General features: G+C 38.3%; 1 protein-coding gene across 18 annotated transcripts in view; it reads left to right on the top strand.

The window, feature by feature from the left end:
- APP (amyloid beta precursor protein) overlaps nt 1-19,915 on the top strand; it is a 280,730-nt gene that overhangs the window by 187,523 nt on the left and 73,292 nt on the right. For all 18 annotated transcript variants that reach the window (XM_078358835.1, XM_078358826.1, XM_078358833.1 and 15 more), the window contains 2 exons: nt 3,668-3,742; nt 4,448-4,606. In XM_078358835.1, coding sequence (XP_078214961.1) covers nt 3,668-3,742; nt 4,448-4,606 — 234 coding nt within the window. The remainder of the gene's footprint in view (nt 1-3,667; nt 3,743-4,447; nt 4,607-19,915) is intronic.

Here is a 19,915-nt window from a genome sequence, read left to right as displayed (position 1 = left end):
TCCTTTTGCTCTCGGCCTTGACTTATTCTGGAAATGCCCTCTCACTCCTCTTGGCGTTGACAAGCTCACCCATTCTTTACACCCCACATCACACTCAGAATGAGACAGGCACTCATTGCTCTTACATTTCATTTAATTCTAAATATTTGTTCCCCGGTTTTATTAGTGATGTTTGAATATACCTGCGTTATCTTTCTAGCTGGATTGTAAACTCCTTTTAGTGCCTTTAAGTTCATGTAAGTTTTACTAACGTTGCATTTCGTTTTTGGACCTACTTAGTGGTTACTTATTTTTAAATCTTGTGTTTTTTTAATTCTGGACATTTTCTCCTAGTATATCTTGGTCATCTTTGATCCCATAAAGAAAATTATTTCGAATTCTGTTAGTTTCAGGTGTGACCAGTTTCCATTAAAATGATAATTTGGCCGGGTGTGGTGGCTCACACCTGTAATCCCAGCACTTGGGGAGGCCAAGGAGGGCAGATCACAAGGTTAGGAGTTCAAGACCAGCCTGGCCAATATGGTGAAACCCTTTCTCTATTAAAAATACAAAAATTAGCTGGGCATGGTGGCGGGCACCTGTAGTCCCAGCTACTTGGGAAGCTGAGGTAAGAGAATCACTTGAACCCAGGATGCAGAGGTTGCAGTGGACTGAGATCACTCCACTGCACTTCAGTCTGGGTGACAAAGCAAGACTCCATCTCAAAAAAAAAAAAGAAAGAAAAGAAAATATATAGAACCATTGCAAGGGCTAGCTCCTGAAAATTTTAAATTTAAAAAATTGTGGGTCTTTTTTTAAAATTAAGTTTTATTATAGTTTTTGTTCTTTGTTTTCCCTCAAATACAGAGGATTTTGGAGTTTTTTGTATTTTGGTTTGTTGTTGCCATTGTGGGTTATAACTCTAATCCTGTAGATTTTTGTTGCTGTATGACGTGACTGGCATCTAGCCAATAGAAATCAGCATCTGAACCATATGTGACCGACCACTTTCATTACTTATGAACTTGGCAGTTTTAATATATCCTTAAATGAAGTCCTTCACATTGAAAGCCGACCCAACTCAGGCTTTTATTGTTAAGATAAGCAGCAGCATTTTAGGAGTACCCCTTTCTCCTGTTGCTAAATATAAATGAACTTAGCTCACCTAATGGATTTTTCATTTTATAATAGAAAATTGGGTACCAGGGTACAAAAGCATGATCTTTAGAGCCACAGACATCTTGGTTTATATTCTTCCCTCTCCCTTTACCTGTATAACCTTGAGCTGGCACCTTAACCTGGTTCATAAAATGGGATGGTCCTGGCTAATCTCACAAGCTCTTGTGAGGAATCCATTTAATTAGACAGATTTTGTAAAGCACTTAATACAGGGTCAGCGGTAATGCTGCTTGTTACCAGTCCCACAGTGAAATTCACTGTTTGTAGGAAGATGGTCAGCCTACATCTAGTGTGTATTCATTTGCAGTAATCTTAGTGTGATAGTGCAGGTGATTTTTTTATTTGTGGGTATATAGGACATTGTTAAATTGTTCTGAAAATCTAAATTTCAGTTAATTTTTAGAGTAATGCTTATTTTCAACTCATTAGCTAAATACAGCTCTTTAATTATTTCATGAATGCACCCAGCTTAAAGTCCAGGTTCTGAGTGTACAAGGTAAGATGGAAAAAAATGTAAATGTAATATGGGAAATCAGTTTTCACATTGCAGTAAAACATTGAACGTCTATCTCAAACTCATTTTGAGATTCCTTGCTTGAAGAGCTCTTGGTAGGGTACCACCACTGTGAACATTCCCAAAGCAGGAAATTGAAATATTTATATTGCAAAGCTTATCTATAAAGCAAACTTCAGTATCCCCCTTGCTCACAAGTGCCCTTTATTAACTTGGTAGATGCACCAAAGCAAATGGGACAATATGTTTCTTTTCTTGCATGTTCTATTCTTGCTCATTGCAGCAGGGCATTTGTCCCAATTTTGCTGTGAACCTTGAGATTATTTTTGAGATGCTTTTCAAGTGTAATGGAATATTTATTCCATATTGTTTTCTCTATAATTTTACTAAAACAACAAGAAGCAGCTAGTTGCCTGTCGTCTACAAAGAATTAATGCTAATGAACAATAAAATCTGTAATTAGGAACCCACATGATGATTTGATGTGGTATTGTCTCACAGAAGTTTTCTATCTATAGTTATTTATTCTAAGCCTCTTTTTCTTTTCCATCTTGAATTATGTTACAAGAGTCTATTCTTTAGGGCTAAATACCTACAAATAACAGACTGGTATAATACAGTAATCAAGTTTTCTACTGCTTTGGGAGTATACAAAGTTTGCAAGTACATCTCTGGCAGCAGGCCAGTATTTTGTTTCCTTGATCTTTCTTTCTTCATTTTACCTAGCTCAGTTATAAGTTGCACTTTAAACAAACTCTGTTTGTAATACACTTGAAAAGGCAGCTGTAGGTGGTAAGAAGTTAATATTTTCTTTGAACAACATAAAGAGAGTGCAGACTTTTACTTTGTGCATCAGGTTAATGAGTGAACTGCTCCCAGGAAATCCAGGTGAACATCAAAGCTGATAGCAGGAAGCATTTGTTTCCTACAAAACAGACTCACCTGGTCTCTTAGTCAATTTTGTGCTGCCGTAATAGAATACCCCAGACTGGATAATCTATAAAGAAAAAGAAGTTTAAAATTTGCCTCCCAGTTCTGCAGTGGGGAAGTCCAAGAGCATGGTACTGGCATCTGTTGAGGACCTTCATGTTCTCATCATTTTTGGTGGAAGGAAGAAAGGAAAAGGAGGGCAAACTCATTTTTATAACAACCCACTCCCCCAATAATGATATTAATTTATTCATCAGGACAGAGACTGAGTCATCTCTTACAGGGTTTATGTCTCAAAATTGCGGCATTGGGGATTAAGTTTCCAACACATGCTTTTAGGAGATAGATTCAAACCATAGCAACTGGTTACTAAATGAGTGCTACCTGTAAAAAATACATTTTTGCTACATTCAGAATATTATGTGTTCTTAGAGTTTTAGAAGGACTTAGAGTAATCCTTACTGTTCATAACTTAGGTCAGCAAGCTCAAAAGGCCCTAATTTCCCATCAGTTGTTTAAAGGGATAGGTCTTAGGATATCAGACAACAGAAGTCTTCTTTTACTTCCTCTATTATGTATTTCTTTTTGACATTGTATTCATGACACACACACACACACACAAAATGTTATGTTTTCTTAAATTCAAAATATACAGTTTAAAATGGTTTAAATTGCTTTCATAAGAGAATAAAACTTACGTGTTCAGTTTAATTTTGGAAGACCTTGTGCAGTTAGTGAATGCCTTCTATGAATAGTTGGTATTTATTCACATCAAATGAAATGATTATCACCAAGTTCTCAGGGGGGAAAAAGACCAACCTTGACTTAAAAGACTATATTCCTGCAATAAATGTGAACATTTATGCTTAATATGCTACTGTGGTTAATTATTTATATCCTAGTGGGAGGTCAAATATTATTCAGATAGGAATGGATAGGTAATATATTTTTTAAATATCTAAAATGACAAAAATAGAAGAAAAACGTAATCATCCATCCTTGTTATGTCTGTATTCATAGGAAGAACCTACGATTTTTAAATCCAAATGTTTTCTTAATTTGTAGGTCATGAGAGAATGGGAAGAGGCAGAACGTCAAGCAAAGAACTTGCCTAAAGCTGATAAGAAAGCAGTTATCCAGGTAACATCTGAACCCGTTTCCTACCCAACATCACATGCCTGCAGTCTGTTTAATGGGCATCTGCCAGAACCTCAGGTGTGATTGTTCATAGTCCCATGACCTGGAACTGTTCTGAATCATTGTCTAGTAATTGAGTTGCTTAAATCCTGCCTTATATTTGCTCCCAGTTATTTCAAGTTATAACCCATTGCCATAGAACTCACATTGTTACTTGCAATCTGCTTTTTATTAATAATATATCTTTTCAGTCACCATAATCTGCTGCTGCTTCTCCTTCTGGCAAAAATTATGAGAATTGGAATTTTTGACTGAAACCAGTCTCAGAATTACTTTAAGTAAACCAAAAGTTTATTACAGTCAATTACTTGCAGTATTTTTAGTAAGAGAGGAATTTTTTTTTAATATGTAATGTAAGAGTTTCAAGAGTGCATATATTTATCCAACGTTATTACTGGTCAAATCAGTCTTCAGGGAGCCTGTGTAATACTGATTTTCAATGAGAAAGTAGGTTTGATGGGGGTTGGAGAGTGCCAGAAAGTGAAGTAACCTACAAAACATGCAGAGTTAGCCAACATGTTGGAATGACTAGGCAGCCTTCAGGATACTTTTTATCACTTGGAATAGGATGTCCCTTTTAGAAGACTTGAAATTGCTGCTTCATCCTACTTGTTCAGTCCCCATTGACATATGTGTTTATGATGGCAGCATTTTCAGGAGAAAGTGGAATCTCTGGAACAGGAAGCAGCCAACGAGAGACAGCAGCTGGTGGAGACGCACATGGCCAGAGTGGAAGCCATGCTCAATGACCGCCGCCGCCTGGCCCTGGAGAACTACATCACCGCTCTGCAGGCTGTTCCTCCTCGGGTAGGTCTCGCTGCAGCTGAGATCTCAGTTCAGGTCATGTCTCAGACAGTAAGGGTGGGACACTGGGAACTTGGAAGCCATACAAAAAGAATGAGGAGAAATGCCTTGAGCGCTGTTATTCACAGGTTCAACCCCTGTCCATTCCATCTTGAAGGTCAAAGAGTCACAGGGCAACTGCCTCCACAGGGCCATCTCCTCACAGTAGGCGCTCGCACTTCTTCACAGAGCAGCCAGACAGATTCCCAGGGACTCACAGTATAAGCCCCGACTCGATTAAATATTGACCATTGATGGCATAGTTCAAGTTCAGACACAGCAGGCGGAAGGATGTCTTCCAGTCCCTTCAGTCTGCTATAACAGAATACCACAGACTGGGTAGTTTATCCACAGCAGTTTCTTTCTCACAGTTGGAGAGGCTGAGAAGTCCAACATCAGGACATCAGCAGATTTGGTTGTCCAGTGAAAGCTTGCTTCCTGGTTCATAGGACTTACATTTTTTTCATCTTTTGTTTTTGTTTGTATTTTGCTGTATCATGTGGCAGAATGGGCAAGGGAGCTCTCTGGGACCTCTTTTATAAGGGTACTAATCCTGATCTTGAAGGCTTTGTCCTCATGCCTGATTGTCTCCCGAAGTTTTCACTTTCAAATAGCATCACATTGTGGCTGTGTTTCAACATATGAAGAGACACAAACATTCACACCATAGCAAAGGATTTTAGAAATAATCTTGCCCAGCCCCCTCATCATGTAAGTATAACAGTATAACTAAGGTCAAGGAAAGTTGAGACCTGGCTGAGTTGTAAGAAGTTTTAGTGGGCCGAAAGGAATTAGATCTCAAGTTTCCATCTCAGAGCAGTGACCATATTCTCTTGGAGGAAGCATGCATCAGTCATGATATTAACAATGATGACACTTATTCGTGGTTTCAGTGACCATTGCCCAGAATGGCTTGCTCAGTGCTGCAGGCATAGATTTCTTCACCAGCATTCTGTAGGAGAGCTTACTTGGAACGGAAGGAACGTTCCGAGCATGAGTGTGTAATTTATGTTCACTTGTTCTTTTTTTTTTTTTTTTTGAGATGGAGTCTTGCTCTGTCGCCCAGGCTGGTGTGCAGTGGTGCACTCTTGGCTCACTGCAACCTCCATTTCCTGGGTTCAAGTGATTCTCCTAACTCAGCAGCCTCTCAAGTACCTGGGATTACAGGCATGTGCCACCATGCCCAGCTAATTTTTGTATTTTGAGTAGAGACAGGTTTTCAGCATGTTGGCCAGGCTGTTCTCAAACTCCTGACCTCAGGTGATCCGCCCACCTTGGCCTCCCAAAGTATTGGGATTACAGGTGTGAGCCACATGCCCAGCCACTTGTTCTTTCTATTTGTCATTGAGTGAGGGATAGTAAAAGCTCTGCCTGTGATTTTGGACTGGTCCATTTTTTTAAACAGTGCTGTTTTTACTTTGTATACTTTGAGGCTGTGTTTTTCAGTGTGTAAACGTTCAGGGCTGTTAGGCAATCTTTGAGCCTCTGCTTATAAAATGATTTTTTTTATCCTTTGTAATGTTTTGCTCTGAAATCTACCTTATCTAATATTAATAAAGCTATTCCAGCTTTCTTTTGATTAATATTAACGGTGCATTTTTCCATCCTTGTACTCTTATTGAACTTCTTTGTCTTTATATTTGAAACGTATTTTTTGTAGGCAGCATATAATTGGGTCTTGTGTTTTCCTTTTGATTGAGAAGACCATGCACACTGAATGAGGTTATGGATATGGTTGTGACTGAATCAGTCGTCTTGCGATTTTTTTTCTATTTGTTCTTTAACCTTTTTTCTTCTTTTTTGAATTAATTAGAATTTTTTTATGATTCTACTTTATCTCTTTTAAAGTTGGCTTGTAAGTTGTAACTAGTTTGTTATTTTACTGGTTGCTTTAAGGTTTATAGAAAATATTCTAAACTTGTCACAATGATATTATACCAGTTCAAGTGATATACCACTTCACAGATAGGATAAAGAACCTTACCAAAAGTAGTTCCATTGCCCCTCTCTCTCACTCTTAAGAAGTTGTTGTCATACTTTTTCCTTACTACATTATTGCTGTTTTTCTTTAAACAGTCAGTTATCTTTTAATGAGTTGTAAATTAAGTAAAAAATATCTATTTACCTATGAAGTCACCATTTTGGGTGCTCTAAATTCTTTGTACAGATACAGCTGGTATCATTTTCCTTCTGCCTGAAGGATTTCCTTTAAAATGTCTTAGAGACTGGGCTTGGTGGCTTGTGCTTGCAATCCCAGCAACTTGGGAGACTGAGATAGGAAGATCACTTGAACCCAGGGGTTCAAGACTGCAGTGAGCTGTGATTGCATGACTGCACTTTAGCCTGGGTGACAAAGGGCACTCCTGTCCCTTAAAAAGAAAAAAAGTCTCAGGGTGCATTTAAGTTGGTGATGAAATCTTTTGCTTGACTATGACTGAAAATGTCGTTTTTATACCTTTGGCTTTGGAAGGTATTTTTGCTGGGTATAAAATACTAGATTGAGGTTTTTCTTCCACTACTTGAAAGATGATGCTGTTCTGTCTTATTTGTGTTGATATCTTATTTATTTGTGTTGATATTCAGAAGGCTGAAGCAAAAGGATTGCTTGAGCCCAGGAGGTTGAGACTGCAGTGAGCTATGACTGGGCCACTGCATGCCAGCCTGAGTGAAAGAGCAAGTCCCTGCCTCAAAAAAGAAAGACAGAATGGAAGGAAGGAAGAAAGGAAAAAGGGAAGGGAGGCAGGGAAATTCTGAAGTAGGAATTTAACAGGAATCCTTAGATCAATCGGCAACAGTGATCTGATTTTTGACAGTAAAATATTTCTTCCTAATCCAGTTTTTAATTTTTATTTCAAATGAATATGTTGTCTAATTCCTTGGGAAGTGATACAGAGGCCCACAACAAGCATGATTACAACCGCTCTAAAATTATCCCTTTTGATAAAAGATGACACTTTGGCAAACATTCTTGCCACTGCCTTTCCTGTGTTGGCTGATGAGACTAAACTGAGAGTTTAAATGTGCCTTCGTTAAAGCCTCCATTCAGTCCTCATCTTATTTTTAGTCCTATCAATGCCCATTTAGTGAAGATCTTAATTTGGAGATTGGACTTTCAGCTGGAATGCTTCATAAGTGCTTCATAAGTGTCTGCTATGAAGGTTTTGGTCTCAGTACCCATCACCCTACCCTGCTCTGGCAAATGATCACACAGCTCCTCTCCTGAAAGTGTGTTCTCCAAAAAAGAGAGGAACCAAGAAACTTCATTCTGCAGAGATATAAAAACAATTTCCTGACAAATGCCTCGCTAAGATAGAGATTTTTGGCAAATAGTAAATGAAAACGCTAATGTGAATTTTTTTTAAAAAAGCTTTGTTCAGAGAGGAAGCTTGTTCTAGTGAAAAAGAAATGCAGTGACTCACAGCTCTAACCTGTCCCTTCCAAACAGTGTCACCCTGAACCAGCCACTCCATCTCCCGAGGTTGCAGTGATATCATCAGTAGAACAGGCTCAGTAGTATCTTACTTCTTGGAAGAATGCCATGAGCTCTTTAATGGCTCCTTATGGCTTTCTATGCACTATAACTTTATAAAGAAAAATCAAAATGATGAGAAAGTCACCACAAGTGGGTGACTTTCTGGTTAAGTTGCATAAAATGCACAAAGAATTCTATGTCCATCCAAGATTGAGTAAGAAGAACTGGATTTATTCTCCTGCCTGAACAACCAGTAAATGGACAATGTATTAATATATAAACCACGTTTCTGTGAAGTGTTAGACATCAAGTGAAGGACACTGATTCCTGAAAAGGGGAAACAAATGAGGACTTCCAACTGCCAAACTTATGGATCTACAGGTGCTCCACCGTATGTGGCTAATATTTTAAAATTTTTTGTAAAAACAGTCTTGCTATGTTACCCAGGCTAGTCTTAAACTTCTAGCCTCAAGTGATCCTTTCACCTTGGCTTTTTAAAGTGCTGATATGACAGGCATGAGCCACCATCACTCACCTTTAAATCTTACCTTTGTAATAAAATGTGGCTGGGTGGTCACAGTCTTAGGGTCTAGGGGACATTGCCTGCCATTTTTGTTAAGATACCATCTTTAGGTGTTCATTTAAGTTTTAATGTTATATGGCTTGACCTGTCACTTAGGTCTGCACTTTGGGAAGTATAAGAAAATTTTAAGTTTTTTCTTGTGGACTTCTATACGTTTCTCTAAGTAAATCTATAGAAAGTGTTCTTATAATAGATTCTGTAGATGTTATCACTTAGAATAATTCTCTCTCTAACCTTTATCAAATTCTACCATATATTCTCAGACTTTGCAAACATAGGATTCCAAAATAATGTGGATTGTTTCAATCTCTTTGAAGCTCAGATTTAAATCATACTTTTACTCTGGTTTTAAATCTAAACATGGAAAGTGTTATGAGATGTTGTTTTTGTGCAGCTAGAATTCCTGGTTCTGCTAAGGAATTTCATTGTGTGAATCCCTGTGTCTGAGTATACTGTATGTTTCACCTTTCTTATTTAATGATGTACCTATAGACAAATACACTGAATGGTCAACCTAAAAATTCATTATTTGACTCATATTTAGAGTCATATGTATATATGCATATGTATTTAAAATAAATGCTTTGGGCTAGATGTGGTGGTTCACAGCTATAATCCCAGCACTTTGGGAAGCTGAGGTGGGAGGATCCCTTGAGCCCAGGAATTTGAGACCACCTAGGCAACATAGAAAGACCCTAGCTCTACCAAAAAAAAAAGTGTTTTGTTTTTTTTGATTAGCCAGGCATGATGGTGTTACACACCTGTAGCTCCAGCTACTCTGGAGGCTGAGGTGGGAGCATTGAGCCTGGGAAGTTGAGGCTACAGTGAGCTGTGATGGTGCCACTGCACTCTAGCCTGGACAACAAAGCAAGACCCAGTCTCAAAATTAAAAATTAGAAAATGAAGTAAATAATTGCAGTATTACAATTATTAAAACAGTTGTTTTCCCCAGGGGAAAAAAGTGTTGAGCAGAGCTATGTCTTTGCACTCAGAGTAAACTCTTACTCTCTTTAAGGCTAGTGGCTCTTCTCAGGACCAACTCCTTAACCTTTTTACTTTCTTAAGACTTTTCTTTGGAAAATCAAGGAATTAGCACTTTTTCTCTCTGGAAAAATTAAATGCCTCTCCAGAGTTGCAGTACACGTGGTTAACTTCCATCAACTTTGGAGGCCTCCAAAAGTTACCAAATTAGATACTTAAAGCTAAGCATTCATCATTTTTTAACCTGCTCTCTGTGGTCATGCACTTCCTGCTTTTTACTTTGTCAGGGCTCATACTGAAGCTACTCAAAGCTTCATGAAAGAGGAACTAAATGCTGTCTGAGCCTTTCGTCTTCTGTCAGGGTTCTGCTTATCCTACATAGACAGAAGATGATATGTCCTGACTGTTGAAGAGAAAGTAGATTTAATGTGATCTTGTACAGTTAAACCAAAGGCTGGATAGGGATTTTTTTCTTTAAATCAAGTTTCTGTTGTAGCCCTAAGTCTGGAAAACCTTAGCAGCCCCTAATTGGTAAGACTTGAACTGTTTTAAAGATGAGAGATACCCATAGCCAAACCTTTCTGTCATTCTGAGATTTTTGGTGTTTTTACAGATACGTAGTCTAAATCTTTCATTAGATAGTATAATGATTATTATTCTGACTTCAACAACTTTTGCATCTTCTAAGGGGAAGTGAGAATTGGGAAACATTTTCCTACACATCTGTATGCCTACGCCAGTTGTGTTGTTTTGATTTGTCCAGCGTCTTGTGATTGAAGCCATCTTATCCTATACTAAAATTCGTGTCATGCTTGTATCTGCTGTTTCACACTCAGGCTGTCAGTTTAATTGAGCAAAAAAAAGTTGACAGTTTCTGTAGCATCGGCACCCTTCTTTCCTTTTTCGTTTTTGAATAGTTCAACCAAACGTTCAGTTTTGCTGAAATCTGTGGAAATTTCTTCATAGAATTCTTTGCTAGAACATGAATGCTGTGAGACTCTTTATTAAAGAGCATGCTTTCATCACTAAGTTGAGATTTTGCTCAAAGCTATTTGGTAAATTCCAGCAGTAGAGCAATAAATGTTCAACAAGAACCAGCAGTCTTTGAGATAAAAAGGGTCGGAATTAATGGGTACTTTGTCACAGGTAAACAGGTGATGGCATGAGGAGGTTTTAACCACCTCATAAATAAATTTTAGCCATTATGTGGTGTGGATCACAACTAAACGAAACTAACCAATGTGGGTGTCGGAGTAACTTTGTTTTCTAAAGCAAAAAAGAAATTGAGACGATAAACTTGAGCTTTTATATGATACTACTAATTGGCCTTCACCCAACAATCCAATTATTTCTACTCATCACTTTTTGTTGCAAAAGAAATTATCTTGCAAAATATATGTATATAGCATATATCTCCAAAGTAAATATGGGACATCTGTACCTCAGTGAAACTGATAATAAATAAGTTAAAAATTATTCGCTGAATTCTTGATATGTGGAGAGATGAATATTGTGATGTTAAGGCATTCCACCAGCAGGTCTTGAATATAATCAAAATTTCATAAAGCTAATCGGAGTGGAATTAAAAGTTAAAAGACTGCCAAGCCAAAAAAAGTCATCTTTTAGAAAAGCAAATAATTGCTCTATACTTACATATTTATTATTGATTTATTCACCATTCATTTATTTTTAGTTGAGTTCTGTATACATAGGTGAGGGGAAACGTATTAACTTGAGCATTTCTGAAGGCAAACCCAGTAACAGTGGATGGGAAGGAAAATGGGAAAGTTAGCATTTGTTGAACAGAATCTTATAAACTATGCTGAATGGCATGCATGCATTTTGGTAAGGCCACTCAGTACTACTACTTCCTTACTCTGACTGTTTACCAAGTTCAATAAACAGATCTTGCTGTATACCAGTGGGAAGTATGTAACAAGAGATGCCAGTGTTTTCAGGTTTTAATTAAGCTACATAGAAAATTAAGAAGTTCGTTAGAAAGGCATTAGCTTAAAAGCTGTCCTGTGCCTCTGAAGCCATATTCATCATTCAGATTCCATCCACAGTGGACCCCTGCTCCATCACTGCCTTCAAAATGCAAATAGGTCTTCATATGATTCTATTAAAACCCATGACACCATATGCTTTTATGCTCTGCTTTCTTCTAGCAAACATATGTATTTTAATGTTAATATATATGTTCATTTTATCCTTGGGAACAAAAATCTATTATGAAAATATAAATATTTAGTTTTTGTAGACAAATAGCACATCATTTAAAGATCCAGTAGTTCTTTTTTTTTTTGATACAGAGTCTCACTCTATCACCCAGGCTGGATTGCAATGGTGCAATCTCGGCTCACTGCAACCTCCGCCGCTCAGCGATTCTTCTGCCTCAGCCTCCTGAGTAGCTGGGATCACAGGTGCGTACCACCGCGCCCAGCTAATTTTTGTATTTTTAGTAGAGTCAGGGTTTCAACATTTTGGCCAGGCTGGTCTCGAACTCCTGACCCTGTGATGCACCTTCCTCGGCCTCCCAAAGTGCTGGAATTACAGGCATGAGCCACTGCGCCGGCCAGATCCAGTAGTTCTTTACCTGCCTGTTATTACTGATACTTGCCCTAGTGAACAGATGGGCAGCAAGGAATCCTTACCCTGGAAACATACACATGCACACGCAAACATGATCTCACGTAAGCTTTAAGGGGTTCCTGCATTTTGTGAAGGTTGACAGTGGATCCCAGTTTAAAGATGCTAAGTGATACTGGATTTTAAGCATCATTACCTGAGTTTTCTTATATAATTTTTTAAAATTACTTACTGCCCTTTATTACATCAGATGTGAAAATATTTCTGTTTACAAAGGTAATTAGTATGAGCTATAACAATTATTGCAGAATACCCAATTGCCATACTGTTTATTCCTTTGCATCTTGTTCATTTCTATGTATTAAGAGGAAACAATTAATATGGTACTTTATCTTACTGGCTATGAAACAAGAATATTATTTTAATATCTGAAGAATGACCTGTTGCTTCTAACTTACATAAAATGCACTTTCCCCATGAGAGGAAAAAACAGCTATCTGAGGTATTTTATTTTTATTTTACATGATTTTATTAATACATACTAATCAAATCTCCCTTTAATGTTTGCTTTTTATTTTTTTAAATTTTTTTAAATACTTTAAGTTCTAGGGTATATGTGCAGATGGTGCAGGGGTGTTACATAGGAGTACACATGCCATGGTGGTTTGCTGCATCCATCCCCCTGTCAACTACAGTAGGCATTTCTCCTAATGTTATCCCTCCCCAATCCCCCCACCCCCATAAATGTTTTAACATCAACAAAAGACTCAGAATTTCTAATAGGTCATAACACTTACTAGGTATGGGAAGAGGATAGGGTAAAATTAAAAGAAATACAAATGTACTTTTCTTCAGTTAGAGGATGTATGAAGCAGGACCACCATAGCCCAAGAATGAATATGCAAAATTAAAGCAGATTGCTGTAAATCTCTCTTAAAAAGTCAAGAATATGTCACAGTTGGCATTTTTCGGATGATCAGACCGTATGACAAATCTTTGCAAGGGTCTGAGTTAGTTGAAAACATCTTTTGTTTATGATTTCAGCAATACTGTGGGCTTCACCTTCTGGGTTGCATTAATAATTTTGTTCATCATTAAGGACTTACATATATTTCACTGTTTGACTAAACAAAATTCGAAGACATAGAAGTCCAAACATTTTCTGGCCTTTCTGTACTCCCAGGTCAGAAGATCTTAGCTCTGTATTCATTCTAGGCTAAAATTTGTCTGAAAGCATGAATCATGGGGTTGTGTTGGGTGCTAGATTTCAGTTCTGTGTGCTGCCTTCACTAGTTTATGACTATGATCTGTACAACCAAAAGAAATTATTTCTGAACTAGCAAAATATCCTGGAAAAAATTTATGAAATCTAGCAGATTTGAAAAAAGGCCACTAAATGATGAGAGAATTAAAACCACTCCTATTTCCTACCTTTTCTAATATAAACTCCTGTCTTTAATTTCTCGGTTTGCCACCTTTATAACCTGTAACTAGGAGTAATTGACTTAATAAAGGGATTCCTCCTACTCCAAATTGGAGTTAATTTTTCTATTCTTTTCGTAATTAATATTGTTCTAGCTTTTGTGAACCATAATTAGAAAAGCAAAAGGATTAATTGAAAGTTGAGACAAAATTGTGAAGTAGGAAGATGTCTTCCTCCCTAAGAGGAGAAGGATTGTTAAGGGAAATACATGGAGGCTTTGGTGACACGTCCCTATTAGGAAGTGATCTGCTGCTACAGGAAGGAGAGAACAGATGATAGGTGCCTCCTGGATGCTTCTGCGTTATGTTCATTACAAAATCAGAGCCACATAAGCAAACTGGATACCCTAGGAAGGAACATTGGGATAACTACCTGGCCCTAAACAAAAGTTTTGCTCTGGCATTATGAACTAAGTGGACTGTTAGAGATTAGTTATCCAATATCCTTCCATCTGATGCATCCATATCATCAAAACGAAAATGTTGTTAAGAAATAACAAAGGGGTAGAGTGTGAGAATCTACTGCCATTTCCTCCATTGCTTCATTCGAGACTTCTGTGTTCAACTTTGCATGGAATTATCGTTTGCCCTTTTCTACTCACCTTAAACTACAAAAAATCATTTGTTTGCCTTTAGGAAGAAAGGAAGGTAGATAAATTTTGCAGTGGACTTTAAAAATTTGGCTCAACTCCTGGCATTAAAGACAATAAAGGTTGTGATTCAGAGGTTCCTGTGGAAGTTGCCCCAAATGTTACATTTTGTTTTCAGGTTTTTCTTGCAATAGTGACAGTGCATTTGACATTTTGAGGGTCCGAGTGGCAAAATAAACTTTACTAAGTTCGTTTCAAGCACAGAGAGATTTAACTCTCTTAAGTGTGATTTTTAAAAGTGCACACGGAGATTTTCTACATTTTATATGCTCAAGATTTCTTGAAATCCAAGGTGTAAAACTGTGAAAATACTAGCTCTGAATCTGTGTATGAAAGCAGGAGAGAATTACTTTTTTCGGTTTTGGAAACCACCAAGGTGCAATTGAATGCTCCAGGTGAGGGTTTTCCGTGACCTGGAAAGGTTAGGGTGATTCCCACACAGTGAGTCATTTACTTCCTTCTTGACAGGATTGTGCCTAGGGCTTTTAAAAGCTCTTGATGGTTCATCCCTTTCATAAGAAATGGGTTTAAGGCACAAATGTCTATTATGATAAGAGGCCAGATTTCTAGATCAAGCGTAAAGCTACAGAGTAGGACAGTAGGACTGAATGATTTCAATACTCTTCTCACGGGAACTGTCCAGCAATAAGCTACGTATTCAGACGTGACTGGCACTGAGTCATCCTGTCATTAGTCAAATGTTTGAGGCTTTTCCCAAGTCCCAGCAACACCAAATTTGAGAAATCATATAAAAGAAAAATGAAAAAGTCAATACATCTGAGAAATTAATAAAAAATGTATTGTCACCGGACATGGTGACTCACACCTGTAATCCCAGCACTTTGGGAGGCCAGGCCAGGTGGATCACCAGAGGTCGGGAGTTCAAGACCAACCTGGCCAACATAGTGAAACTTTGTCTCTACTGAAAATACAAAAATTAGGTGGGTATGTGGGGCGCCACATGTGTAATCCCACCTACTCGGGAGATTGAGACAAGAGAATTGCCTAAACGGAGGAGGTAGAGGTTACAGTGAGCCGAAATTGCACCAATGCACTCCGGCCTGGGCCACAGACTGAGACTCTGTATCCAAAAAAAAAAAAAAAAAAAAAGGATTAGTTTTCATCAGAAAAGGCTATGAAATTTCCTTCAATATTACCCACATCAATCTGACATGAAACTATAAGAACACAATATGTGAGATCTTTCGAAATTGATGAAACAAATCTTTTTGAGAGATTTCAAATGCTATGAAGTCCATTAAGTATTTTCTGGGAAGAGTTCCCAGTTAAAACTACTTTCTAAAGCACCCAAGTACACTACACAGATAAATTAAGTGAGTTTGTTAATATCAATATTTCTGTAAAAATTGGGAAGTCCGCTCTTCCGAGTAAAGAGGTGCTTGTTTTCTATGTGAAGACCATGAAGGATATTCCGTACTACTGGGCCTATTTCTGAAATTATATCTAGCTGTAGGTTACTCATTAGTTTAATTAACAAACATTTATTAGCAACCGAATTGTGGCAGGAACTGTGCCTGGAGGTAGAAATATGTTATACTCTTGTTCCCAGAGAGGAAAATGATTAATGTTGTAAAATGTAAAGAAAAGTTTCTCTCTCAACTTGCTGTCAATGATGTCTAAGCCATTTTGGTAGTGCCTATTCTTTCTTTTTTTTTTTTTTTTTTTTTTTTAATTTTTTATTGGATTTTAGGTTTTGGGGTACATGAGCAGAGCATGTAAGACAGTTGCGTAGGAACACACATGGCAGTGTGCTTTTCTTTCCTTCTCCCCTTCACCCACATTTGGCATTTCTCCCCAGGCTATTCCTCCCCACCTCCCCCTCCCACTGGCCCTCCCCTTTTCCCCCCAATAGACCCCAGTGTTTAGTACTCCCCTTTCTGTGTCCATGTGTTCTCATTTTTCATCACCCACCTATGAGTGAGAATATGCGGTGTTTCATTTTCTGTTCTTGTGTCAGTTTGCTGAGGATGACGTTCTCCAGATTCATCCATGTCCCTACAAATGACACAAACTCATCATTTCTGATTGCTGCATAATATTTCATGGTGTATATGTGCTACATTTTTCCAATCCAGTCTTATTATCAATGGGCATTTGGGTTGATTCCAGGTCTTTGCTATTGTAAACAGTGCTGCAATGAACATTCGTGTACATGTGTCCTTATAGTAGAACGATTTATAGTCTTAATCCTTTAACAAATTATTTTGAATGTTTTTTAAAAGGCAGTGTGATTGGGAGGTGAGTTTAGTACAAATTAAAAAGTGCCACATCAGGTGCAAACAGACAGCACGTAATTATGGGCTAAACACTCTTTCAGAAACAGTAGTGACAATAAATAGAATTGGATATAATTAGCCCCCCTGAGACAGATCTCTTCCTTGTATCTTCTCTGTTCTTTGCGCTATATTTTAATAATAAGATTAGTCATCTAATGCCAGTACAAACAGACTGTAGTAGTAGTACACAGGAAAATTATTACTAGTAACAGAAGATTTAAAGACTTGAGGGTGATCCAGATTATATGCCTGCAGTTTACAAAAAAGTGTCTTAAACTCTGCTTATCAATATCCTTATCATGAGCCACTGAATCCTTACGTTTTTCTGATCATATGAGTAACTCATCTTAAATATGAATATTTGGACAGTAGAAATAGCAGTTACTTTAAGAGATTATGTTTCTGTAGAGACAACAGGGTTTTTTCCCCTACTGTTTCTGTATTAATGTTTCTGCATTTTTAATTAAAATTCTAAGAAATTCATCTTTATCCTAGCGTAATAAAATAAACCTCACTAGACAATCGAGACCTTTTTATTTATTTATTTATTGACAGAGCAAGACTCTGTCACCCAGGCTGAGGTACAGTGGCATGGTCTTGGCTTACTGCAGACTCCACCTTCTGGGTTCAAGCAATTCCCCTGCTTCAGCCTCCAAAATAGCTGGGACTACAGGCATGTGCCACCACACCTGGCTAATGTTTTTGTATTTTTAGTAGAGACAGGGTTTCACCTACTGGTCTGGTGGTCTTGATCTCCTGACTTTCATGATCCACCCGCCTCTGCCTTCCAAAGTGCTGCCATTACAGGCATGAGCCACTGCACCAGGCCGAGACCTTGCTATTCTTAGATGCATTATTGTAACTCTAGAAATAACAAATTTTAAGCCCAGATGATTTGTATTTTGGCCAAAACTTGTGAGGGCAATTATTTATTTATTTGAATGAAATATGCATGAATCAGGCCGGCGCAGTGGCTCAAGCCTGTAATCCCAGCACTTTGGGAGGCCGAGGCCGGTGGATCACGAGGTCAAGAGATCGAGACCATCCTGGTCAACATGGTGAAACCCCGTCTCTACTAAAAATACAAAAAATTAGCTGGTCATGGTGGCACGTGCCTGTAATCCCAGCTACTTAGGAGGCTGAGGCAGGAGAATTGCCTGAACCCAGGAGGCGGAGGTTGCGGTGAGCCGAGATGGCGCCATTGCACTCCAGCCTGGGTAATAAGAGCGAAACTCCATCTCAAAAAAAAAAAAAGAAAGAAAGAAAGAAAGAAATATGCATGAATCATATATCAAAAGGAGGTCTTTTTTTTTTTAACCTAAAGTAAACAAAAATATGAAAGTATAGGGAACTGTTACCTGTGTGAACCCAACAAATTGGAGATAGGTCTCAGTTAATTTAGAAAGCTGACTTGGCTAAAGTTGAGGATGTGCCTGTGACACAGCCTCGGGAAGTCCTGAGGTGGTTGGGACACAGCTTTGTGTTATACATTTTAGGGAGACATGAGGCATCATTCAATATAGGTGAGAAGTACATGTATGTAAGAAGGTATGTAAGAAGTATACTGGAAAGGCAAGACAACTTGAGACAAAAGGCAGGACACTCAAAGTGGGCGGGGGGCTTCTAGGTCCAAGATAGGTGAGATGAGCAGTTGCATTCTTTTGAGTTTTCAACCAGCCTCTCCAAAGGAGGCAATCAGCTATGCATCTATGTCAGTGAGCAGAGGGGTGACTTTTAATAGAATGGGAGGCAGGTTGCCCCTAGCCAGGTCCCAGCCAGACTTTTCTTTTTAGCTTAGCAATTTGGGGGCCCCGAGAATTATTTTTCTATTATACCTGTTTTTTTCTTTCTTAACTAAAACATTTCTGAGCGATAGAGATAACTATCATTTTATTTGGTATGATTTCTTTGCCTACTGTCCAACAAAGAAGCTAATCTGATTTTGTTTTCATTTCCAAGCATGAGTCCTAGAAATGTGTGTAGGTGGTCAAATCAATGAACCAGAACCCTGTAATTTATTTATTGGGAGATACCCTAAAGTCTTCCTGAATTATCTGATGTTCCCAGGCTTTGCTTATCCAATAGGCATTGGTGAGAAAAGGCCTGAATTTATGTAGATGCACACACAATGTGCATCTCAGCTCACATAAACAGTGAAGGGTCAGAGCTCACTGTGGATTCCCAGGTCTCAGTATCCCTGCAGGAGCTGTGGCCTGGGGAATTTTGAGAGCCTGCTGTGCTACTCCTCGTGGCAGGCCAGTTCTCGCTAATGCAGGCCTCCATAACAACTGTTTCAGTACTGACTGAGTGGTTAAGTTAAATACTAAACGCTAAAAAAAAGCCAATGTCCTTATACAAGGGACTGGAATGTAGCAAAAGCCCACCAAGAGTTTTGCCAAGGCCTCTCCTGGCAAAATGAAGGAATTCTTAGCAGGACCCATTTAGGATTAACAAGTTTTATTGGGGGTCTGAAAGAACTCCCCATACCTCCCTGATTTAGCAGGAGACAAGATAAGAGTAATCACACCAGCACCTGGACCCCTTTAGATCAAGTAAATGTACTGAGGCTCCAGAGGAAGGTGTTCAGGACTCAGACCTTAGTAATAGATGAAAAGAAGTTAATAACTTACGTCTTGAGATGAATGCACACTTACATGTAGACATAGAGCTTAGAAGGTATATAAGCTCTGGAAAACTTTGTAATTTTGAGTTGGTCTGGCCATCATTTCCAGGCCTTCTCCCTGTAACAGGCTACGGAAATATAAACTCTCTTCCTTCCTAGTTCATCTGCATCTCGTTATTGGGCCATGAGGTATAGCAGCCCAACCCTCAGTTTGGCTAGAACGTTATTATCAAGCTCTGGAGATTTTCAGGGTCAGTTAGGAATATATTTTGAAGCAGAATGGCAATATTAAATGAGATCAGCAATTGAAAACATGTGAACATACTCACCATTTAATTATCTGTCTCAAAAGAAGATAAGGATGAATTTAGCACTGGAAACCGTAAAAGCCTAACTTTTAACTAATACCTTGAATCACTTTCCAGTAATCCTAATCCTTCATTCAGATTGACAGAGGGCATTCCTATCTTGCTATTTCTTCTCCCCACACATTAGCTTAATAATTAGCTAAATAATTTTATGCGTTAGCTAAAGAATAACGTTACTCCAGAAACCTAGGGTAGTAATTGAGAGACTGAATAAGCTAAATCTTAACC

This window comes from Callithrix jacchus, chromosome 21 (genome assembly GCF_049354715.1).
Source record: "Callithrix jacchus isolate 240 chromosome 21, calJac240_pri, whole genome shotgun sequence".
NCBI lineage: Eukaryota > Metazoa > Chordata > Mammalia > Primates > Cebidae > Callithrix > Callithrix jacchus.
Note: the sequence above shows the minus strand (reverse complement) of the source record. Positions and strands in the feature narration are given on the sequence as shown.